This window comes from Anoplopoma fimbria, chromosome 20, assembly GCF_027596085.1.
Source record: "Anoplopoma fimbria isolate UVic2021 breed Golden Eagle Sablefish chromosome 20, Afim_UVic_2022, whole genome shotgun sequence".
NCBI classification, from domain to species: Eukaryota; Metazoa; Chordata; class Actinopteri; order Perciformes; family Anoplopomatidae; genus Anoplopoma; species Anoplopoma fimbria.
Genome location: NC_072468.1, coordinates 12,583,046 through 12,609,120, shown reverse-complemented (window position 1 = coordinate 12,609,120; position 26,075 = coordinate 12,583,046). Strand labels below are relative to the sequence as shown.

At 40.2% G+C, this 26,075-nt stretch overlaps 1 protein-coding gene across 1 annotated transcript in view; it reads right to left on the bottom strand.

Annotated features, from left to right (window-relative positions):
• The window catches only part of tsnare1 (T-SNARE Domain Containing 1), a 131,044-nt gene that overhangs the window by 24,129 nt on the left and 80,840 nt on the right, over positions 1-26,075 (bottom strand). The window contains 2 exon segments of the mRNA XM_054621279.1: positions 3,807-3,879; positions 21,532-21,687. Coding sequence (XP_054477254.1) covers positions 3,807-3,879; positions 21,532-21,687 — 229 coding nt within the window.

The following is a 26,075-nucleotide window of genomic DNA, read 5'->3' as shown; positions in this document are numbered from 1 at the left end:
AGTGTTGTGGTTCGATGTGGTCCAGGGACAGCTAAAGAAAACCTAAAAAATTTAAAAAACGCTTTGGTAGAACAAAACAACTCTAGTCCATTATGTGCATCATTTGTTGCTCTAAATTTTAACCACGATAACTAAGTATAGTGCATTGGAGAAAAAAAAAGAGGAGAAAAGAATTGTGGTCTTTCGTTCTCGACCACAATCTTGTGGTGAGCAAGTCTGAGTCAGCCTGACTCTAAAGGGTATTTAAAGGGCATCTACATTAGCCTGATGGAAGACAGCATACAAAAAGTCACTCTACAACAAAAAGGCAGCAATTTCCAAAAGTTATTGCTTCCCATTCCTAAAAAAAAAAAAACTCATCACACACACATGCACACGTATGCAGTCTTTACCACTAACAGCTTTGCACTAAGAATCTGCATAGTCTGCATAAAGTACTTGTACCAGCACTGTTGATATACAATATTTACTAAACACTGTGCCCTAAATACTGTATAACTGTATATAAGCATTTGTGTCAAAGCCAGCATAATCATTACCATAAGCATAGTAATTAAAGGTATTACATGTTAACACGAGTGCTTCGCTAACCACTTAAACTCCAGTGACTGTTGGGTTGTTACAATGCATTTAAATGGCAGTGCTGCTCTGGCACACAGAAATGTATTAAAGGTTAAATGGCAGAAAGGGTCCTCATTTAAAAAAATATATTTAGAGGGGTCCCCAGAGACCAGTATGATCACTGATGGGTAGGGCTGGATCTGATAATACTGCACACTGAAGCAGATTGGATAACATTAGCTATTGATACCAATATTGATAAAGCATAATATTTTGCTGCCTTTATGAGCATCATAAAATATTGTGTTAGTTAAGTATATGTTAACTGCTTTTTCAATCTTACATCAAAGTACATGATAGTATTTTGATTGTATTTTTGTTGTCTGCTGAGCTGAATGCACCATCCTAATGGTTGCTGAGCGCACATGGTTACTGGAGTTGGCAAGGTGTTCTTTTTTAGAAATTATTAGAAATAATTACATTGATGTATTCCAACCTAATTCCAAAACTTCCAGTTTGGAATACCAGTTTTGTATTCCAAACTGGTATTCACTAGCAACAATGAGATCAAATGATTGAATGGAGTAGAATCCATGACCATTTGGAGCAAAGATGGAATAGGATCGATGATGTCATGAGGACATTGTAGAATCTGTTGGAATTTTGGGAATCTATTAATACTCAGACCCAAGTTTGGTTCAGACACAAAATTGGCTGTGACAATGGAAGTAGGTCAAAGCAAGAACAAACAAGTAGGAAAGAGGAGGAACAAACACTGAGGTCCAGCAGAAGACACAGCTGAAAGATGTGGAACTCCACTCTAGGGAGGTTGAACCTCCAATCAATTCCTCTCTCAGTTCACTGGAAGAACAAATCAATATATACTGAAGGACAGGAAGGTGATGCTCAAAAGTACATCTAAGGGGAGAGTCCTCCTGGACAACAGTTGGAGCCAACAGAAAGACCTGAAGCAGAGAGATTTGTGGATGTCCAATCCTAACTTCTCCATATACATCAAGAAGAGGTATGTTAAGCCTGCATCAGAAGTGTAAAGCACTGGTAGGACATACACAAAGTACTCTCTAACAGTTGCCCCGATACGGACTTGGAATCTAACAAAGCACAGTGTGACAGAACTGCTCTTTGTGTGCAGCGTCAGTTTTACTCTCTCCATTCTTGCCTCCAGTGTCTCGTCTCCATGAGTGCTATCATCTCATTCTGTATGGTTGTATGGTTGCCATGTTCTGGTCAACAATGTATTTTTCCTCTGAAGGTAATACGAGTTGGCCAGTGTGTGGAAACAGTCGCTGTGAATGGGGCCTCGACCGTGTCTGGAGTGCTGGTGGAGGCATCTGTCTTTCATGTCTCAATTGTAGGATTGTCATCGTGTGTTGCATGTTCAACAAACTAAATTTGGTCAAAATGATCACCATCTGTTGTCCCTGCTGACACCCATTACTACTACCACTATCATTATTAGTCACATTACTATTATTATTCTCTGTACTATTACGCTTATTGACTTGCTTCTACCCTGGAGTCTTTGTGCTTTCTCGCTTTGCAGGCTTCTATAAATCGTGGCTGTACCTGGACCGTGGTCGTGCATCCTGCTACGGCCCTGCTGACACCGACTGCTACCACTATTATTATTACTAGTCACATTACTATTACTATTACCTGTACCATTAAGCATTTTAGCTTTACTTCCACCCTGAAGCCCTTTTTGCTTTCTCGCTCTGCAGGTTTCCATGAATCGTTGTGGTACCTGGACCGTAGTCGTGCCTCCTGCTGTGAACCGACTGACACCCACTGCTACTTCGATTATTATTATTAATCACATTACGATCCCTATTTCATAATTATAATTCTACTATAATAATTGCTGCTGTTATTATAAGTAGTCTTATTATATGAATCATTTATGTCATATACATTGAATGTGTTGTATCTCTGTTATGCTGTTCATTCTGTACACATGACATCTATTGCATTCTGTCCATCCTGGGAGAAGGATCCCTCCTCTGTTGCTCTCCCATAGGTTTCTTCCTTTTTTCTCCCTGTTAAAGGTTTTTTTTAGGGGAGTTTTTCCTGTGCCGATGTGAGGGTCCCGGGACAGAGGATGTCGCATGTGTATAGATTGTAAAGCCCTCTGAGGCAAATTTGTAATTTGTGATTCTGGACAATACAAAATAAACTGAATTGAATTGAATTAGATGAAGGGTTCTCAATGTTCTGATAAGCAGCAGCATAAAACAAAGCTATGGCCGCTACTGGAGGGGAGAGAGAGAGACGCAGATTGGTAACTCATATATTTGGCATGGCCTATTATAACTCCACACTATGTTTTTAAAGATGCTTTACCACAGGGATGAGAGGAAGAGGCATATAGAGGGAAAAAACAACATAAAAGAGTGAGGCAGTTCACAGGCAGGTCTGCTTGACCTTTGGCCCTCAGAGCAGACACACCAGAAGGCTTTAACCTTTAGTTGAGCCTGCAATCACACGTTAGCTAACAATTTTTATGACTCAATTTGGTGATAGGACTGTGGACTGGATGTCCTGACATGCTGGAGTTTGTGTAGCCTGACTGCAAGAAAGAGCATCCTCAAAATGGTTTTTTCATCTGAATTTCTGAATTTAAATGAGATGATTCTCCTCCAGTAAAGTGTCTTTCAGCACTGAACAGCTAAAGACAATCACCTCAATTTGAAAAGTATTTTGCTTTATCAGACCTTTTCGCTTCTACTTGAATTGATCTACAACCCCATCGTAGCAGCATTTTTCAGGTATATTTTTTGCTCTGTTTGGTTGTCTGACATAAGTAAGTAACAGCCAATTCTCCAGTGAATGTCCATGATGGGGCCAGATGTAGCCGCAGATTTGTGACCCAGCAGCAAAGCCTCTATATCTGCCCTATATCTGTGTGCTACGTTTAGTTGTTTTTTGGCCAAGTCTAAATTACTGCAGGGTGTGGGGAGCCGTTTACAGATATCAGGGTGGCTAAATGGATTTTCTCTAACAGTCTGCTGTTTGTATAAACCCAGAGCAATTCGCTTCTCATCAAAGAATCTCAACAGCGTGGCAGCGAGGGAGAAGTTACAAAGTTTGTTTTGCCCTGCAGCATTTTCAAGCTCATGTTATTAATCACGTATATCAAATTAAAACATGACAACAAAGGTTATCTTTGCTAATGACTCAGGGATAACAATGTAAAGAACATTCAACACACGCACAGAACATCTTACCTATGGTGTCGCCTTGTTCATGGACCATACTGGCCAAATCCTTCATGATTTGACTGACGTCCAGCATGTCTCTCTATGGAAAAAACACAAAGAATTTAATGTTCTACCACTTTTCACTTTGTGTCTGACTGACATCAGCCACTGGCACTGATTGGCTGGGAGCACATTATAGATACAAGAAACCCCAAATCCCGACTTGAATCCTAGAAATCAATAACTAGAAGTTTTTTACTTGATTTCTTTTGCCTTTATTTCCTGGGTTTTAAAGTATTTGCAAAGTGTTATGTAATGTGTCTAAATATGCAATACAGCTCTATCCCTGGGTGTCACCTTCAAAGAGTGGCAGCGAACATATTTGCTACTAATAAGAGTACACCACAGATTCAGCATTGCTCCTCTTTAACATTGGCAGAATCATATTTAAAAATTACAAAGAAAAAGAATCAAAGTTGGTGCAGCAGAAAAAGGAGATTGTTTTATTTTTCCCCATGCAAACTTCCTCCTTGTCAAAACCGGCCGCCTACCATAACCACAGTGTAACTTGAATGTTGCAATTGCATTTGGGTGTAAATAGAAATAAATATTCACCAAAGGTAGCGTGAACAAAGACAAAGATGCATCCTCTGAGTTAAAAATGTATCACTTTAAGCAAAACATCTATCTTATTCCGGTGATGATGAATCCATGCATCTAGTGTTATGGAGCGTAATTTACAGACACACTAAAAGGACAGAGAAGAAAGGAAAATACCGGAGTTCCCTGAATTTCTAAGGTCAGTGACAGCACTCATTTTAGTTCATGGGTCACATACAGCCCAATTTGATCTCAAGTGGGCCAGACCAATGAAACCATTACATATAACCTATCAATAAGAACACCTGTGTACAGTGTACTGAATTACAAGTACCTTCTGAAAAGGTTCCCAATTAATGAATTATAATTTATAATAGAAATAGGAACAGCCTGAGATGTCTCGCTGATCTCTCTGCTACGACTAAAAGCAGACTGCCTTTTTCTCAAATCCTACATTTCATTATCTTTTCTGTTCTCAATTGTTCTTGCAATATTATATTGTTTTAGCACTGAAAGGTGCTTTGAACAGACCAAACACACTGGCTTCCCGTTAACCTCTCATCTGTGAAGAGATAGGAACTGGTACATTTTTGTTGGAAAAGCCGACGGACTGTGTCCACTTTTCTCCTTTTTGACGAGAACTTTTTCCGCAGATGGTTCCTGCATAAACAGAAGCCTACGCTGGACAGTGTTATCTGTCACATAGCCTGTACATAAGCACCGGGGATCTATAATATCAAGCAAATGGCCTCCTGCTACTTTTATTAGCACAACAACCAGTCGACAAATAGGAAAGGCTGTGCATTTTAGTGAAAAAAAATTCTCTGCAACTTTCACACTTTGCAAGTATGTTGTGGTCATCTCACGTGTTTCTGTGAGATTTCTTTGAATCAGTGCATGCATTGCTAGCTAGCTTAGAGCTAACAAATGTACAGTCATTATTTGGATGAATCCACAGACTGCACAAACAGTTCAGCTTTGAGATTTGTGCAAATAAAGCAAGGTTTGAATTTGCTTTGTGACAATGTTGGAACACACCTGGTGATTTGACTTGATGACTTCTATGTAATGTTGAACAATACCTATATAACAGGAGACCACTGTATATTTAGCTGGTGGTCAGCTCAATAATAGTGGCATCTATTAGATTAACATCAAATTAAACTACAGTGTTTTTTGATTGTTATTTGATGTCTTGTGCAACTTTAGATGCTAGGTCTTAAGACCTCAGATGTGCAACTATACCTGCATGGATTTGTAAAGGAAATTCTAAATGAAATTCACCCTCTCCCTGTCTAATTAACAAATTTGGATTTGTGTCTAATCCTAAATATTGTGCGCTTGGCTTGACTAAGTTTTTCTTCAATTATTTCTCTGTCAGGGCACGAAGCGTACCAGTGCAGCTACGGCTGACCGCGGCTAATTCTCCGTAGTCCCCGAGCTTTGAATGTGCTCTCACTGTTTCAGCTCAAAGCAATATGAAAGCTTATAAAACCTCTGTCTATCTACTGCTCACAGCCCCCCCCCCCCCACACACACACACACTCTCCTCCATTATGGCTCCATGCAATCACAGCTGCGTTTGTGTAGCCTACCCCACTGGGCCATCCATCACAGGTGGCAGAGATTGCTGTGGAAACTGGCAGCCATCCTGCCACTTGGCAAAAACCATTTGAGTCAAGCCAAAATGGCCCCTGGCAAACCTTGTGATGCTAAAGACTTTTTTTAATATATTTATCTTTGGGCAACCCTGTCTATCATGCTGTAATAGAATAACAAATTTATTTTACCTGGCAGAGCACTGGGCAATCAGGGCTCGTTTCATCACGATGACATGAACAGTGTGTAACCAATTTAGCAAATAGTGTGTGGACGTGAATGGGTAGCGGGAGAGGCACAAAACACAGGGAGAAAGCAGGGATGTGATGGGTTGGGACCCCCGCCTGAGGGCTGTGTGGGTGGCCAGGCTTCGGGCCAACACTGTGCCCTTTTCCATATTTCATGGGCTTTAAATTCCGCTCATCTAGCAGCCGCTGGATACCGGCACTGGGCTGGGTACCAGGACCAGAGATTTTTCTATTATATTCCCAACAACGGCTTTACTACAGGAGATCTTCTTATCACCCAGGGCAAGTGTATGAGCACTGCTCAGGGATAGTTTCTGCTTCAGTTCCTGCGTGGACCTGATTCCCAGGTGCAGGGAAAGTCAAAGTCCAGGGTTGCTTTGACACCTTTACTTTGGTTCACTTGGTCCGGACTAAAGAAATCAAGGAGTATAGCAGCCTGTCAGTTCAGTCTTCACACATGGCATGTCCCACATCTATAGGATACTAACCATAAGCAAGACTCGAGACTGAAGTTCACATTGAAAAAGTGACAAAATAAAGAGTACTCCAGCCAGACAGTATGCGTACTAACCACGGTCGATTTTTGAGTGTGCTGTTGATGGATGAAATTTTCCCACAATAAAATGCACAAAAGAGACAGAGGAGCTACTCAACGCTGAAAACTAATGAAATAAGTTGTCATAACAAACAAAATATATTTTGCTTTCAGTCTGTGAAGCTTAACTTGCAGTAACAGTCCAAAGTTTCAGTTTGATGGAAGTCTGATGTCCTGTTTATTATTTCATTTCCTGTTAGTAGAATATTAAAAGCTTCAGTTGGTAACTTTGATAAAAAATAAATTGTTGTTATATTTGCTCAAACTGTCACTATATTCTGACAGCAGTACATGACACAGATACTCCCTGGAAACAAACATTTGCAAGGTTTTCACCAGCCACGAAAGAAACAAACTTCATTTTGCAACTGGTGGAGTCGCCCCCTGATGGCCATTAGAAAGAATGCGTGTGAAGGCACTTCAGCATTGACCTCACTTCTCAGAAACCAAGGTTGCTGCCTCTGTAAAGCCACCGTCACTGGTAATACATCTATATAAATTGAAGTTCACACATATACAATCTATTCAGTCTGTGTCTGGTTTCACTTAAGTTTGTAACAAATACTAACAAATATGTAACATGATATGAAGATCTGCTAATTCAGGAGAAATTTTAAAGGCCAGCAGCAGGGAAGCCATGATGGGATAATAATTTAATGCATCTTTGTATTTCATCAACACTGTAAGAAACTTTCCATCACATATCCTTCAGCACATTTTGTTTTAGTCATAGTCAGCAAAATTTTCAAGAAAACATTAAAGGACATCATTTGTGACAGATTCACCCACAGCAGCTCCAAGGGTCGGCGCTATACAGCTGACCCTGACCTCACCTCCCTGTGAGGGGCACAGGCCAAATAAATAAATAAATAAATATACAGGGAACAATAATGTGTCATGGAACATTTGTTGCATTAGACAAATAGTAGTGAGTCAGACTTTACTTCTGTGCTGACGCTTATCTCTGCTGGTCTCCTGTCAATCCCGCTGTTGTTGTTATTGTGTGCAACTGATGAAAAGAGTACACTTTAAAAAAACGAAAGGCTCCAAGGGTCTGTATATTTTCAAGAGACTAAAATGTCAGACTGTGATGCAGACATCTGTTCCATCTGACACCAGGGCCACTGCAGAGACAGCGAAAAACACAATTAAAGTTGAGTCCAAGATAACAAAAAAATAATAATCACAAAAACAAGCCTGCCGGCAGCACGTGATTGACACCTCAGTCACCAGCGCTACATGCCTCGTATTTCTCCAGTCGTAAGGATCTGTCTGATACTAGCTGATACAAACACTTCGGGGAGAGACTGCAGCTCGATCCAAAGCTTTGCAACCTGCAGATCTTCTGATAGACGATGAGCAAAAAGAGGGCAACGTGACTTCGGTTTTCTCTTATCTTCATACCAATGTTACAAAGATTATTCTATTCATCCTCTTAAAAATCAGTCCATGAGCATCTGTTGTGTGATTACTTTAATCTGCTTGTGTTTTAAAAACCACCGTTTTTTTAATTAAAAGACCAATTTGCTGTGCACAGTTTGCTACCTTACAAGGTATCAGCACAGTGAAGATTATTCGTGATCCAATACATGACAGTGAGCAGCAGGGATTAGAGAAGGTGCAACATGCAGTGCAAAGGTTCCACTTAAGATAGGCCATCAGCACGCGTGCTAATATGTCACTCAGTGGAGAGACAAACGGCCGAGTGTGGAGGTCTCCTCTTGTGCCTGCAGAGGGAAGTGTGGCACAGCGGAGCCTCACATCAGCCTCTTTGAGGTGAACCAACTTCAGTAGTAAGAGCTGATTAAATATGCATGTCAGCCCACGAGGAGGGGGAAGGCGGCGATAGACGGCCCGACCCCTGAAGTGGAGTCTGGGAGATTTAAGGTGTCTTCACACCTTGTATACGCTCTGAGAAGTAACTTGGAACTCTGAAGTACTCTCTTTCCCACTCTGTTTGCTTCTTTTGGCCAAATGAGAGCGCAAGCAATCAGAGCGAGACCGCCGAGAGAGAAGTCGCTCAGAACATTCCCAAAACCAAATTGACATCTCCTCCTGACTCCCAACGTGATCCGACTGTGATCAAACTAGAGAAAAGCACTTGTCACCGCACGCTGTCTGTTCGTGGGACTAAACTCAATCACATTAAGTGACAACGATGGGAGCTGTGTGAAAATCTCAAACAGGGTTACCCATCCGTCTCCAGTTTGTAACACTGTTTTATAGTCCTTGAAACTTAAATGAACCTAGCAGTAAGATATTTTTTTTCTTGAAGAATAAATTACAACATTTCACCACAATGTTTCATTAAAATGAATATATATAATATATCAAGCACAGCATCACTATTTTAAATTGTCAACTCCATATCAAGTGACCCAGTAAATGAATCCCAACTCTTGAGGCATGAATCGTCGACTCAGTTTTCATCTTCAGTCAGGATTTAAAGTTGACACTGACTTTGTTAACATGCACCAAATATTCTGTGTTTTGCCCCTATTCTGATAGCCCTAATGAGCTGTACATGCAGAAGTGCATATTTGGATTAACGTATAAAGGACCCATGCGGAATCCTCATCACTGGGGCCAGTGAATCCCACGTAAACGACATTCTCAGCTGTGTTTAATGTGTCGTGCCCTAACATGTCGTTCATCAGGTCAAAAAAGTGGAAAAATGGAACGGTAGGAGCCGCTTGTTGTATTTTTTTCTTCTTTGCGTCAAAATATGTTATTTTTTAAACTTTTTTGCCGGTGGAGGACTTCCTCTTGAAAGGTTGGTGTTGCGATACTCATTCAAAAACCTGTTGTTATCCAAGTCCTTCATTATTCCTAAAAGTAAGTGTGTTTCTCCTTCTAACCAGATATGTGGGCTTTTCTTTTGGGCATGCGTCTCTACTCCAGAATAGTCAAAAAGTAAAAACCCTGTTGAGACTGAGCTGTATACATGTCCAAAGAATGATCCTTTATATCACACGTCTTAATCAAAAAAATGCTCATTTCGGAAAAATACTTAATTCAGAATATCCAAACGGAATATGATGTTTACATGAACCATTGCAAATTCAGAATATTGTCATATTCGGAATAATAGCTGAATATGAGTGGAGTGATGTGAAAACCAACTGGTATCTCGGCGATATATTTGATTACGCTGCACAGCAATAATCCCACCCATGGTGTTGATTGGCTAATCGTTAGTCACCATAAAGTGCTCATTGGTCAATAACTTTTAACCCGAGGAACCGCTGTTTCATGTCACAATGCCAGCCGGATCAGTTAAGTAAAACTCTGTGGATTAGGCTGATTTAATGGTTTGGACCCAGGCCATAAGTGAAGATGAATTCTATGTTTATTATTTTCTGGCAAGCAATGTTAGGGATTTCCTGTAATGTTCTTTTTCATCCTCTTATTACTTATCTACTACAAAGATATTTTCATTATTACGAGCTAAAACCTGCTACCTTTACAATTACCATGGTATTACCCACTTTTTTCCTCAAAATGACCAACCTTGTTTTTAGCGATGTGTAACGTTAAGTGCTACCATAATCATTATGAAATAATTGTTAATGGAGTGTTATAGAGTATAGCTGTAGAAAAGCTTGACGTTGTCATGAAGAACAGTGGAACATGTACTGTATTGTGTTTTAGAGGGAAAGTTGTTGTGTATCTCATGTGTAGTCTGGTTTAGGGAGCAAATCAAGTGACTCTGTCATGTCGATTGTGATTTGCTCGCGCTTTGTGACGTACATCCACTCTCCCGAGGAACATTAGTCATCATTCGCTGTCAATGCTTGTCATTTCGAGTTCCTTATGTTCCTGCTGCATACTGGCAAATCCATAGCCCACAAGGGGGAAACAATTTCTTCACTATGTGACGCTGTTTACGCTGCTCAGTGTAACTCTGTGCTCCCAATCAATGCTGAATATAGATCAGTCTGCAGCCTTACACACAGTCAAGTTGGATAAAGCAAGATTTTAATCTAAGAATCCAGACATCTTATCAGTTTAAATCACACAGTGGGGCTGCAAAGAGATAGGGGTTCCAACCATGCAATGTTGTAGATACATATGAGCACCCAATACTTTTATTCAGATGGTTACTGACAAGAAATCCTCCTGACACAGGCGTTGGGTCAAACTGACTGTCTCCTTCACAACAGCATGTGAGCGCTCCATCCTGAAGAGATGGATGTCTCTCTGAAAAACCCCTATGGGTGCAGTGTAGCTTGTCATTTGCATAACATGTTATCTGTGTTAGGAAATCCCACCAACATGTTACAATTAAAGGTCACCTACACCATAAGCATGGTTCTATATACAACATTTCTTAACATACACAACTATTCGCTATGTAGAGAAATAGTGCATTAATGTCGTCAAGCTTAGCTTTCTTCACGTAGCTGATCAGGCCGCGTGTGCATGGGAGTTCCAGTGTTTTGCCCTGCTGGCTAGCTAATCGCCTCCGCTCTGCAATGCCCTCATACGGCAGTTACAGCTGATAACGTCGTCCCGACACTGTCATCATTGAAGCGCAAACCCTCTGGTTTCCACTCAACAAACACTGTCAGAACTATCAACACTGTCGTTATTGCTTTTACTGTTCGTGCTGTTAGTAACGTTAGCTGGTAGCACCGTTAGGTGGTAGCACCATTAGCTTCTAGTAAAAATATGAAACAGGTTGAACAATGTACATATGTGGTTTTCCAATAATTTTTTTATGAGAATAATTGAATGTTAACAAAACTTAAAAAATTGTCTTTTCTGGCTTCCCCATAGAGAGCAGCCCAGAATCACCCTGTAGACACTGAGAATTTCATGCTAAAGTGATGAAAATCTTAAACTCAAAAGAACATCAACTAGCATTATTACCATTTATAATTGTTATTGTATTATCATCTTGGTGGCATTTACACATAATCCCATAGAGGAGTCTATGAAGCCCACCACTGCACAGACCTGGGTCAAAGTGTCCTCAAATTTAATTGACAACAAAGCAGTTTTGTTGTATTGGAACCACACTTTTAGGTAACCAGATGCAAATTACTTTACTGAAACTGATAATGAAACCGCTCAATTTAATACTGTTCTCTATATGACCTACATCAATAAACGAGACCATCAGAGAGAAGATTAGGCTATTTCTATATAAATATTGATAATGCTTGTCATTGGTTGCCATGGGTCGGATTTACCATAAAATCATGCAGGTTCAAAATAAACACCTTCAGCTCAGACTTCAGCATGGTCTCTGGCAGTGACTATCCAAACACGGACAGAACCAAGATCCGCTTTCAACGTCGCCTTCAACCTGCAGTCGGAGCTCCGGCGGACCTCGGGAGAACCAGAACCTGGACTGATCAGAGCACACTGTCAGACCCTGCTGCAGTAATATCAGAGGTTTTCTAAAGGGACTCTCGTGCTCGGAAACACTACCACTTGTGTCCATAGGGACCGCCAACATATATATTAGGTTACATTCCACCACTGGTTTTAAATGTGATGGACCTGAATGCTACGTCTCATTCTTATGACAGGTTAGTCTTAGTAAAATCCACTGAGAACCAATTTAGCCCAATAGCTTGAGGCCGGACCAATCAGAGAGTGGGTAGTGTTTGGATGATGACTGTTTGTCTGTTGCTGTGTGTTTAAGAACAATTATTACTCATCTTCATATTCAACTAAAAGGAGATTTAAAAAAAAACTCAGTTTTAAGAACGCCTTTCTTGTTGTTCTAGCTTTAAAATGGAAGACCAATGACAGCCCAGGGTTCATGTTGTCTGAGTATATGAATGATAACAATACATTGTAACCAAGGCACAGATTAGAAGAAACATAGTTATATAAAGATAGGGATGATCAAAGTAGCTTGGACAAATACATTTATCTGCTGTTCTCGCTCATGCTCAGCCCCCCCCACCCCACCCCATTCGCACTCTCCTTGATAAGTGTGCTTAATGCTGATATGAAATTCTCCCCACATCTCCTACCCGAGCCCAAAGGCATCAGGCAACAGGACACAGTGTCACTGCCACAGCAGAAAAAAAACTGTTAAGCAGATTTACTTGCACGCTTACTGGTAAAAAAGGGGATGGAGGAAAAAATGATGACATTTTTCCCACACCGTCTATGTGAAAGAGACATCTCTTTTTTTGCCCTCGCTGAATAGCCGGTTTATATATGTAAAATCATGTTTTCTCACCGGCTGTAGCCCAAGGACCTAACCCCTCTGAATATGATAACGTGGCGCCAGCAGCGGGGCCTGAAGGGCAGCGGGGGGACCGAGCTGAAAATATTAGAGACAGTCTGCTCGGGCTCAACCTGCTTCCTCCTCTGTGATTTAGAAATGACAAGGATCGAGGCGACGAATGACATTTACTCCTGTAACTATTAGTGAAAAGCTTTGTGTACTTTTTGCCACACACGTGGTGTGCCTAAGGGTCTGTGAATCTGTCCATCTGTCCAATCCAACAAGTCCACCAAATTAACAACTACTTAGTTTGTCCATGCCCCGATCAGCAGGATGACATCGTTTGTCTTTACCTCCAAAACTGTAATAAATCACTGTCAAAAAATTAATCTGTTTTTTTAATGACATGGGTTTAGACACTGAAAACACTTATTAGGTTTAGGGAAGAGTCATGGTTTTGGTTTAAATAAGCACTATTATTCATTGTATCATTCTGTAGGTTCCCAGTCTTGTTTCTTCATGTATTAAAATACAAAGATTTACATTTTGGTTTAAGCATGTATCCATTGTCAGTGTATTATCTAGAAGACAGTTGCCCCACTCCCAGTACAGAGATGCTGGTACGTACTAGCACAGAGCTAAGCCATCTACTGCTGTAGACGCCGTGGTACTTTGGATCCAAAAGTCAGGCAATAACACAAACTAATTGATCGATGCAGTGGTAGACTAACAGCTGGTGTGTTCTGCAGGGTAAAGTTAAGGAGTTTGTCTTGTGAATAGAAGGATATAAGTACTTCAACTCCCCATCAGAAAGAGCTGTCTGATGGTGAGGTAAAGCTGTGAAAATATACCCTATAAAGCGAATACATAATCTGGTATTGATTACTTTTCAGGGGGCTAAAAAACACTTTTCTGCTGCTCCCGTAGCCACTTTAAGGCCATCAGAGAGCGAATGGAAGCCTTTATTTGCTCTTTTCAAGGCCACCAGAAAAACAGAAAAGTCACTTTCTTTGATTCTGTGATTCACTTTATTATATTTTAATTAAAATGTTATCAAATCCCAGTCTAATGAAACGTTTTACGTTGCACGTGAAATAAATTAGATTGTTATTATTAACATAGATTATGTTCTTAAATTAAAGCCTCTCACTGAGTTATCTTTCATTAAACACAAATACTTTTACCTCTACTTCAATTAAGTTTCAGCAATGTGTCAGAGCTAGTTAGCAGGATATTTTAATACTGTTAGGGATATAAGAAATACTTTAATTTACCTGCTGTGACGATTATTTTCTTGCCTGTGACTCTTTTTTTTGCAGTAGTGACAAGCTGCTGAAGAAAATGTACTGTGTGATCAGTGTCATCATTAGTGGGACCTGAAGTCTGAATTAATACACTTAAGTGGATAATGAAGTTTGAGTGAAATATCAGCCGTTGGATTTCACAGAAGGCTGATATTCTCATTATCTTGAGGGAGCCAGTAAGCAGTACGTGATCTGCCATCATACTATTAGCTTCCATGTGTAAAGGGAGAAAAAAAGCAATGTGGTTTCGATTGCCAGGGTTAATAACACATGCTTTTGCTAATAAACAACTTTCTTTCCGATCCTTTCTGCTGAGGGTGTAAAAATGTGTCCATCTACTAAGATGATTTAATGGTGGTGTTTCCCACTATACCTGCCTTCACTCAAGGGTAAACTCTGTGGATGGATTGTCCTGAGGACGTATTGGTAGGACAGACACGCTCTGCTATGGGCCTTTTTTTAGTTCTCTTTCTATCCGGCCAGGTGTTGTATTCAGATTCCCCTTGAAAGCTGTCCTCTGTTATGCTTTTATTTTTTTTCTTATGAATTCATTTTTGATGAAATGATCTCCTGTGCCAAAGCATATAAAGTGCAGCTGGGAGGTGACTGTGTAAGGGGGATTGGGATGTGCAGGAAGTGCTGTAGAGGCTGGATACTAATATTCTGAATATTTCCCCTCAGAACATGTGGGATATTATAACTATACTCAAGGACAAGTCCAAAATTCAATTATAAACAGGGTCCTGGACAGATTCTTTTTTTTTTAAAGAACAGCCAAACATGACCCAGTTAGAATTATCTTGTTCTTTCTAATCCAGGACTTGGTTTATTTATTAATTTTGTTAAGGGTATATGAAGTTAATAATCAATAACTAGTTAGGTTCTGGTTGCTTTATTGATTCACTGTAATGACCCTGTGGCGACAGACAGTACACTTTTATTCCAGTATTTATTTTTCATGGTTTTATTTGAGTATTCAATTCAAAACTGAAGAACAAGTTTAGTGTTTTTGTAAGAAGGTTATAATTAAATACCATATTTTCAAGTTCACTGGTCTGATAACAATCATTAACTTTTAGCTGAATATTTTTTGCTTGATATATTGACGGCTGCTGTTACGGCTGGTATTCCAATGAAAACCTATCCATTGTCCACTGGATGCAAATGTGAAAGAAAAAAACAACTGGCTGGCTCTACAGTTCATATGTATTCATCTGTATTCAACAGTATGAAGGAGTGAATGTATAACTCACACAGGTGGAGTGGAGATGCCTGTAGTTTCCCCAGGAAGGGGGTCCTTGATAAGTGCAAGGGCTTCACAATGCTTCAGAGAACTGAGAAATCAACCCATTCTCACTCCCAACTCGTCAAATACCGTTGCTTGGTCAGCAAACCTCAGCACCTGATAACGATGCACAGAGGCACCCTTTAAAGTCTGTATTGTATGCACAAGGCTTTCAATTAACTCCAATGTAAACCCATTTGCATCATTATTAGACACTCTGAGCAACTGATGTAGTATAAGGAACGAGAAAGTCTGTATTGGGCCGGAGGGAAGCTAGGTTGGATTGGTCAAGGAAACACAGGACTTTGACCTTATTTGACCTTACTTGTGTTATGTAACTTACATACTGATCTAACACCAGTACGGTAACAAACAGACTTATTTTACGTAACAAACAAACTCATTTAAACCCAAGCCAAAATCTTCTCCGAAACCTAACCAATTACTCTAGTCGGTTACCCCTAAACAAGAAGAGTAATTGGTTAGGTTTCGGAGAAGATTTTGGCTTTGGTTTGTTTAAAATTCTCAACAAGCTTAACTCAAGTCACCCATGTACTAAGAACCAGGACTGATCTTGGAGAGAGAAACACAATGCTACTGTTCACATGAGTGGGTGAAGCCTTTGTCAACTCTGTAAACCCCAGAGAGAACACCACTTACAGTCAGCTCACCATGACTGACCAGCTTCAGCCAGGAGTTCACACACACATCCAGTCTCTGAGGACGGCAAAATTAACCTGTGAACACATCAAACCTTCTTTTCCAGAGAGACGGTTGCTGATAACGATGACAGACACTTAGCCCTCTCGGCCCTCTGGGAGGGGAGCGGCGAAGAGAAGTGAGGTGTGTCAGGACTCACAGCAAACACTGCTGATATAGTGGTATGAAGAGATGGAACAGAGGCGAGGAGGCTGGTATGGAGGTGAAAAAGCACATTGTCAGATACCATCACTCTCCCCACAGGAACAACTTCAAGCCCCTCAGCACCTGCCGGAGCGCTGACTGTGACATTTATCCGCGCTGCGATGACTAAAGCGCGGGCCAGACGACCCTGTCTGAACACCAAACATCTGACTGGCCCATCTCGGCGGCTGCGTTGAAATGAAGCTGTCATTCCTGCCACCACTCTCTCACTGCCTGCCACTTTTTTGGGAGAGATTGAGGCTCTTCTTTTTTTTTTCAGCTCCTGCGGTGGGATTAGTATTGAAGTTCAGACAGCTCTGACTGGGCTCGGGGATACATCTTCATTATGCTGTAAAGTGCTCCTAAAACATTATCATCAGTCCTCAAACCTCTGGATGAGAAAAGCTTTACCGCCATGCACAGGCCTGTCATTTAAAAAGCAGACTGCAGCGCCGTGTGTCTGAGCTTCCATCCGCTTTGACTCGGCCATATGGTTCTGAGATGGCCGACGGAGTTTTACAATATGTATTCCAAAGTTTCATCAGTAGATTGTGCACATACAGAGAAGCATGATGAATAAACCCAGACATCAGGAGTGCTGTCTCGACCAAAACCACTCAAGAAAGGGAATGGATTGCCCCCCCCCCAACCATACAGTAAAGGCACACTGCTTTGTTAAAGTACAACTTCATTTTCATGGCTATGCAATAAAGACCAACACTTGTCAACAGCACAGGAGTCTTAGTTAAAGACAAACAATCACACACACAGAGAAGTCAATACTGTCAGTCTCACCCGACACTTAAAACAGCCACATCTGCATCCCTTATTACCAGTGGCGTTTTTGGTATGAAAATGTCGGTGGGGCCACAAAATATTCATACAATAAAATGTTATGATGCAATCCAAACATACAATAGATATGTCACATTGAACGATACTTTCACAACCGTGCGTGAGTGAAAGATGGGAGACACTGCGATTGCTGTGACCAGTGTATCACCAACAGCACAGATGACAAATATCCAGCTGAATAATGCCATTTAATATCACACAATGAATAAACAGAAATGCCGTCTGATCCATCTGTTATTACCATAACAACATATAGCACCACCAAAGGACATGTTAAGAGATCTCTCAACATCGAATAGCTTACTCATGACAACCAATGAAAGCTGAATTTATCATCAACCTCATCTTTGTAAACATTGTACTTGCAATCAAAAAGTTTGTTTTGAATGTTCACTGAAGTGTCCTTAAAATCGGGTTGAGCATCGTAATGGTTCCTTAGCCTGAAATATGTCTCAAATATGCATCTAAAAAATTCACGGTTTCCACAAAGGTTGTAATTCTGCCAAGAACATACCTGTTCTCTTCAGTCTAAGTTGTATTGTCCAATGCCACGTCTGTGCGGATCGTCAAGCTGAGAGGCATCATTCATTGTTCCCAGTAAGCCTAACTTGATGGCATTAGCCCCATGCGATGCACAACTCTTGTGTTTTACTAGATTCTGAAATATATTTTCAAGTCTTTAAATCCATTTGCTGTCCAGACAGTTTCCCCTCCAAAAAGAAGACATGTATCAAACCGTAACCATGATCCTGGACTAATGCAATAATGATTGGAAAAGGTGCTGGGGAAGGGAAGAAGAAAAACAAAACACCAAAATGGATTCAGATAAAAGTGCAATATCGTTCATGTTATATACCAAAGATTATATACAAACCCCAGCAAGTTTTGTTTAGTTTAGGTTTGAATGCCCATGGCTTTTAAGCACACATAATGAATATTTTTTTATATTAACTATGTATAAAACGACAATGTGGAAACAAAGTGACTGAAAAGGAGCACTCGTATTGATTAACCCTCAGAGAATGCTCAGCTGAAGTTGCAGCTCTCCTCAGCTTCCTAGAGCTTTACAATTAGTTTCACTTCATTGTTGAGCTGTCTGGCCCAAAACTTTACTGATTTGATTCACTCTCACAGCGCTCATAGTCTTGTTTTCTGCAGCAAACAGCAGACAGACACAGTTAGAGACCAACTGGTGATGCATTCATCGCATTGACACAAACAAGACTTCAGATCAAAGACAATGTTGCTCTGTAACTGCTGGAATTGTATATTAGCAACTGTTTGCTTTGAAATGCAGAAAACATGGATGGAATTGCGCAATTTATTGAGAAAAATGTAAACAAATTCAGAATATGGTGTAAAATCCTGGTTATCCCTACCACAATAAGAACCTATTCACAGCACCTAAGCCTAATCAACAGATACAAAACTATGCCACATTTTTTAGTTTCATTCACGGGCACTCTGTTTCTCTCCTCTGCCCTCTGTGTAGTTCACAGAGAGCTTAAAAAAATTAAGTTAACTGATCTCATAGGGCCGTTCTATGTTGAGTTTGCATGCCAGCAGCATGTTTGCATTTGGTCAGATTGCTGTAGAACAATGACAAAAGTATGACAAAAGTGATGTTGGACAGGTCAAACATACATAGGACTTTCACCCAGGAGATCAAAAGTCAAAGCAGACGTTACGTTTCTACAGTTAGATTGTTTCCAAAACCTCACCAATTTTTGGCTGATGTAAAATGTATTTTGGGTTCAGAAACGTCAACATTCAACGTATCCTGAGGTTTGCAGAAACCACGGGATATGCAGAAACGTTTGTTCTGGCAGCTGTGGTGTCCTGTATCAGTGGGGTTTTTGTCAAGGTCTTACGATGTCCTCCCATGGTCCAAAGACAGGTGTGAATGTGAGTGTGAATGGTTGTCTGTCTTTATGTGTCAGCTCTGTGATTGACTGGGCCCCTTGTCCAGTCAGCTGGGATCGGCACCAGCCACCCACGACCATTCTAAGGATAAGTGGTTTTAGATAATGGATGCATGGATTAATGTTTGGCATCCAGGCTCTGACCTCATATAAATTTAGAGATGATTTTACAGTATTTAACAGAAAGATGTGGTCTTTAATCCTGGCATCAAAAGTTAAGTGTGGAAACATTAGGATTCTGTGCACGCCCTACCCAGGTAAAGGAACAAACAAGTCTATATAAGCACCTTAGTAATTGGGTAGCATTCAATATCCTGCAGCAGCATTGGTACTGTGACAAAATACTAATAAGCTTTTGGAGGTAGGAGAAGAAGACGGAGTCGGGCTGAGTTTCTAGTTACTAACTTGGCATGCGGTGGCCTCCTGGGAGGCAATCTTTGAAGAAAACAAATACCTAGTTTTTTTTTCTTTTTTTTTTTGCTTCTTTATTTTTTTGGAGAGGGCGTTTTAAATTCAGATGTTTTCAATCTCAGATACATGACTGTTTTGAAGGTATTTAGCCGGGGCCACTTATTTGTAGTGTATAAGACTGTAAGCCATGCACCAGAAAACAGAGGTTCTCATTTCTCATCTGACACAAGGTGCAAGCAGCTTTGGGGGCCCGGGAGAACATCAGTAAACAGGCTTATAATAACAAGGTTGTTGGTTTGGATTTCTTTGGCTGAATGGGAATACATGAGTGGGGAAAGTGAACCGTGAGTAGCATTTTGTTGGCTTCTTGGACATGTGTGAAAAATATATCTGCAGGGATTCAACATTTTATGGTAAGTGCCACTCAGGAAAATTATAAAATAAACAGAAAGAAGAAAATGTTGGATAAGGCGGAGGAGTTTAGGAGTAGGAAAAAGAATATTAAAAAACACAAAAAACAATATGTTGTTATTCTGTCTCTCAATACTGTCTGACTTTTCAAACCCTGTCTGTGGCTCCAAAACCCATTGGTTTCTACTGAAGACTTGGTATAACAGCTGGTGCTGCGAATGTATACATATTTGATTCTCTAGTGAGTATTTCGGGTGGCGGCACGGTCTATGTGGGATTAAATCAATACAAACTACAGTGTGTGTGTTCATTGTGATGGGGGAACATATCACCCAGTGCAACAGTGTGTCTCATTGATGTGTCCTTAATAGTTTTTGGTCAATAATGGAGCTTTTTACAGCGGTTGTGATAATTCTCTGGGGTCTATTGACAAAAAAATAAAATATATACAATGACTAGACTTGAGGCTTTAACAAACCCTTTTTTTCAATAAAATCCCAAGTCAATATATATTAAACTGTTGTTTTTTTCACAAAAATCCTTACAAAAGTTTTTTTCTGGAACCAGGTTGATTTTCAGAGCTTTTGCAGGGAAAATAAAGGCATCAACCAATCGCGTTGTAGAAAAGGATTATTTGCCCATACTAACTCTGACATATTTCTTTTATATTATGCATACAATGAACTGCGCTGTAAGGCATATTCTTTGTCTGATAATTGCAAAAAAAAGTGCTCCACAAGGCAACAAAAACCTTGCAGAGGCCCAGCCTCAAGTGGCCTTTTGATGAACCGCAGTTTTGGCTTCTTTTCTCAGCCCCAGAGGTTGCTACTTGTAAGTCACTCAGGTAGACTGGAGGAAAATTATAAACATATGACCTGCATCACAGGTTTCCTTTCGTGGTTTCCTATAATTCTGTCTATGGTGGTGTTCACTGATTTGTACATACTTGCTGTAACAGTGATTTTTGCAAAGGAGCAACACAACCTCTGGGCATCCCCGTCGTGAACAAATTTAAATTATAAGTTTGTGTTGTTTCAGCCAACAGCATTTTGAGCAAACCTGAAAAAGATGCAATACAGGAGTGCTGCTGTGCTGTACTAAGGACGGGGTTAGGTGTCCGTGCCTCGGCGGCCATTGTCCCTCATCATGATCATTATAACCTGAGTGGAGCACAAGCTGTACCGACGGTGGCAACTGTTAAGGCCTTTACAGTTTGTTAGGAGTGTGGTGCAATCACAGACAAGAAGCCCTAAGGCAAGGCTTCTAATCCCCAGCTGCTCCTGTGAAGCTTCTTGTTGGCTACCCACAGGACACTAAAGCTGTTCTCCGTAGTGTTTCTGCTTGACAACTGTGTGAACTCTGTGTATGATGAATTTAGGTGTATACATGTATAAAGACATAAAGCTGAAACAGATGTCAGTGTTCTTACTTCGATCTGCATCAGGGCCTCCTCTCTTTGGCGGAGCACCTCCACGTCCTCCTCGCTGATCTCAGATAGGAAAGCCTGAGCCATATCCTCAGAGCCTACTGCTTCTCCAAACAGGGGGCCCTCCTCCATCTGCTCAGTGAACAGGGTCTGAGGACTCTGTGGAACACACATACAAAAAAACATTAGATTAGAATATTGACGCACAGACCAGAGATCTGCAGCAATAGACCAGAACCATAGTGAATATAAAGTCCCAGGGTGGGTCACAGATAGGAACCAGGAGGACTTGTTCAGGCCTCTGGTAGCAATTGACTGGGTTGTGTTATATTTACAGTTTTGTAATATATGTAGATTAAATTCCAGATGCAAAATGAATGCTCATTTGCAGTCAGTTTTCCTTTCACTTCAATATAATGTGGATTACCTATATACCCAGCATATATTCATATTCAACACTTACTCATGATCATTCATTCATTCATTATCCGTGAAATAGAGAAATTATATTGAAGCATTCCCAGCGGTCATTGGGAGGAGGCAAGGTTCACCCTGGACAGGTCTGCAGACTATCACAGGGCTACTCATAGTCAGTCAACTGCATCCACACCTCAATGGTGGAATGTAACTCAGTACATTTACTCAAGTTATGTAAACTAGAGCTTGAGTATTTCCTGTTTTAGCTGCTTCATAGAAAAGGGGAAATATTGTGTATTTGACTTGATACTTGGAAGTTTAAGATTTTGCATACAAATCACTGTTGATGCATTCTTATAGATAAAACTAAGCTTTAGCATTTTAAATAAGATAAAAGGTAATAAGAGAGCAAGCGAGCTGAGCAAGCGAGCTGAGCAAGCGAGCTGAGCAGGCAAGCGGTAGAGGAGAGAGAGACAGCTGTGCGGTGCTGTGAATGACACAAATTCAAATATAGTCCTTGCTTGTTTGGCTCTGGTTACATTATGAAGCAAAAGATAATAATAACCATTAAACATTCAATAGACGGTTTACTGTGAGAGACAGACTCATTTTCCTCCTCTGCATTTCATCAAATGTGTATCAGAAAATTCCATGAAGCAGTAAATGTTGTTGCATTGAGACAAACCCAGGTTTATTTTTTGTCATCAACCTACAGTATATAGAACCTATTTATAAGAAACAGGAGGACACACTGAACTTCAGGCTGTCAGAGTGTTTAACTCTGTAACGTTCAACAGCCCTCCTCAGTCTCCAGGCCTTTAGACTGCTACAGGAAAGCAGACAACAATGTGATGAATTAACCTTTTAGTTCCTTGAAAGGAAGTCCCGGACTACAATTACCAGGAACTCCTTGGTGTAAACGTGGCTAATGTTCTTCTAGTTTAAGTTCCTGTTCCTTTTCATTTAGAACATAGACAAAGCAGTGACATAGATGGTCCACATTCTCCATCGTATTTCAATGCCGTTGGAACATCTATAGTCCATTTAGTTTAGGCAGTTGTTGATATTTAAACATTTCAGCTTAGTGTAGAGAAACGTAGAGGTTATTTGAGACTGTGGATGGTCATCCATGAACATCTATAGACAAAGAAAATGCCTGAATTACTTTATTTTTATTTTTTTTGCATTGCTAATATGTTCCACCTTTGTATGGCTGACTGCACAGCTTAATTCATGGTAGAGGAGTCGGAGTGGTTCACTGCACATGGACCAACGCGGGCTGAGTCATGGTGCCCTGTCTACTGGCCGCGATCTGACTCACCACTCCTCAACAAACTCTGCAACATTCTACCCACTCCTCCACATGCAAACAGCACAGCAAAACGCTCCAGAATATATTAATGCATCACACAGATGGGGGAGACTCTCAAGACAATCATTCTGACACCTTATTGCACAAGTTTACGTGAACAGCTCACAGTTTCTCCAGTTCCCCTGCCATCGATTCCAGCCGACCCCGATGACGTTGATTCGAAGATGTAGGAGTAAAGTGGTCGATAACATTTGCATTGATCTGCAAAATTTTTGTCTAAAGTGCATATGTCTGGGTGTATATCAGACGTCAGCACGCCTCTCACCATTTGCTATCCATGGACAGAAAAAGACATCCACTTATTTTCCACAGCAGACTCTACTCCCACTGCCACTGCTCATACAGGATGTAGCGTTGGTTTTAGCAATTTCTTCTTCCATAATGTACTCACTGATTAGTCAACTTGCTGCAATGCGTTGAGGGTAGTCATATTTATATAACGCACCGTCCAGCACGCCGCCCCAAAACCTTAAAAAAAGAGACCTTAAAAATATGCCTTCAGAGGGACATAAAACCTTAATACATATGACTCTCTACTCTGTGAAAAAAAAAGATGGATTTTTAGAGGCTCTTTGTGGGCAAATCAGAGTATTGTTACTGTCCAGCCAGTTGAGGAGTTGAAGCTGTAAATTATGTTTTCCATTCAGCTCAGCGGCAAGTTGGTGCACAATATGGGTCCTTTGATCAAAAAGTTCAACCCACCGCCCCACTGAATTACTGTTGAGTAAGACAGAGAAGTGCTGTTCTGTTGCTGAACTGGACTCAGAACTTTCTCCTTAGTTAGTACATGTGCATTCGTTGCATGTTCAAACCTATAACCATAAAAAAGGCCTGGTTGATTTTGCATTGCTAATATGTTCCACTTTTGCATGGATGACTGCACCTCTTAATTCATGGTAGAGGGGTCACAGTGTCATACTTGGTTCCTGTGTAACTGTTAATAATATAAATGTTTGACATTTTGTGAAATACGCTGATTCTTGCCAAGAGTTAGATTGGAAGATTGATACCGCTCTCATATTGGTACGCTTAATATGAAGCTACTGCCAGCAGTTGGCAAACTCAGCTTAGCATAAAATACTTTTTGAATTGATTTTAAAAGCTGTACTGGCTCTGTTTAAGGGTCCATACCAACATCTCTAATTGGGAAGCTTTGATCCGACTTCTTTAGTCCCGATACAGAGCACTGATCCGATTCCAGTGTTGAATTAATAAGGTGTATGCCTAGCTGTGTGAAAGGAGATGAGGTCATTAGTGTATGTGCAAGGCAACTTCAAGTCTGACCTAAGTTTGTAAAACAAAATGTAACAAATAAATACAAAGATAAAAAGTACTGTTAAAATAATAAATCGTACACCAGTGACTTGGTAACAAAAATCTTCCAAATGTACAGGAATAACAGTTCAAGTCTTTTTAAATGCGGCAAAACATTGGTCAAAACTTAAACTGGAATAAAAACCTCTTTATATAATGTGTGTAGTATTAAATATGGAATAGAATAGAAGAGATCTGGCCAATTGTCACGATACTCGCTTCAAATATTTGAGTCAGTACGACCTGATATCTGAAACCAGTATATGTGCATCCTACTAATAAACACATTGTATCTTGTTTGTTTCATCGATACAAAAACTGAAGTGTAAAATAACAATTTTAATCAACTATTTCTTAGTTTTGACCAAACCATAAAAGATAATTATTAATTTTACTTTGTGTGTTCTTTGGTTGGGTTGTCTGTTTCTAATGCATGTTTTTTGGTTGTGTTTTTTCATTGTGCAGTTGAGCTGGGGAAAATGTTTTCTTGACTTGTGTTTATTCCATTGTGTTGCAGTGCATTGAGATTTCATGAGCACTGCTACACTTCGATAATAACAGTTCACCAAACAGCTGTGCAGAAACAAAAGCAAACACCTGGATGAATCATCATTTATGATCTGACAAAATTTCATCACAGGCTCCTTCTGACGCTGCTCTTTCACCCACACAAACTATTCAGTGGCCAAAGGGATCAGTGGACAGATGAATACTAAAAAAATAATGTTCTGTCCTCTGCATAATCACAAGTGTTGTAATCACTAGACCCGTTTTCTCCCCCGTCGCTTATAATGCGACTTGGAAAGTGGTGGCACCTTTTAATGTAATTTCCATGAATCCATCTAAAATGCCTCTTGGATGCATTTCCACTTAGCCTTTTTTGAAACTGCATCAAAAATATCCTTCAGACACATGAAATGACTAAATTTAAGTCGGCTCCTTTCGACGATTGAGATGGAAAAAAGTCAACAATTAACAGGGAGAAACTAAATGTAACAAAATCAGGGAGTGTAATTTCAAAGAAACTGTTTTTAATGTTAAAATTAATTTAAGGTAGGTTGACAATTTGTGCCGTCATTCTTAGTCACCAGGTTAACTGCTCTCTTTTCCTCAACCTAACTAAGCGATTTTTTTTGCCTAAACCAAACTTAATGTGAGGACGGAAGTTTATTTTTGAAAAAATGCTACATAGAGCGTCATAGTGTGGAGCTTATAAGCGCTGACCAAGCTGTGTTATTTGACCCATTAGAGTGAGAATGTGTTGGGAGACCAGTGTTTGTGTTTTAACTCAAAACTTTCTCTTTTACTCAGCCATGTAGTCTTTTAGCTAAAACTAAAACGTAATAGAGAATGCAGTATTGAAACAGCAAAAGCACCATAAGCTGTTAAAACACTAAAATGTTGATATACACATAAGTGTTTATCAGTGTTGAAATATATTTTT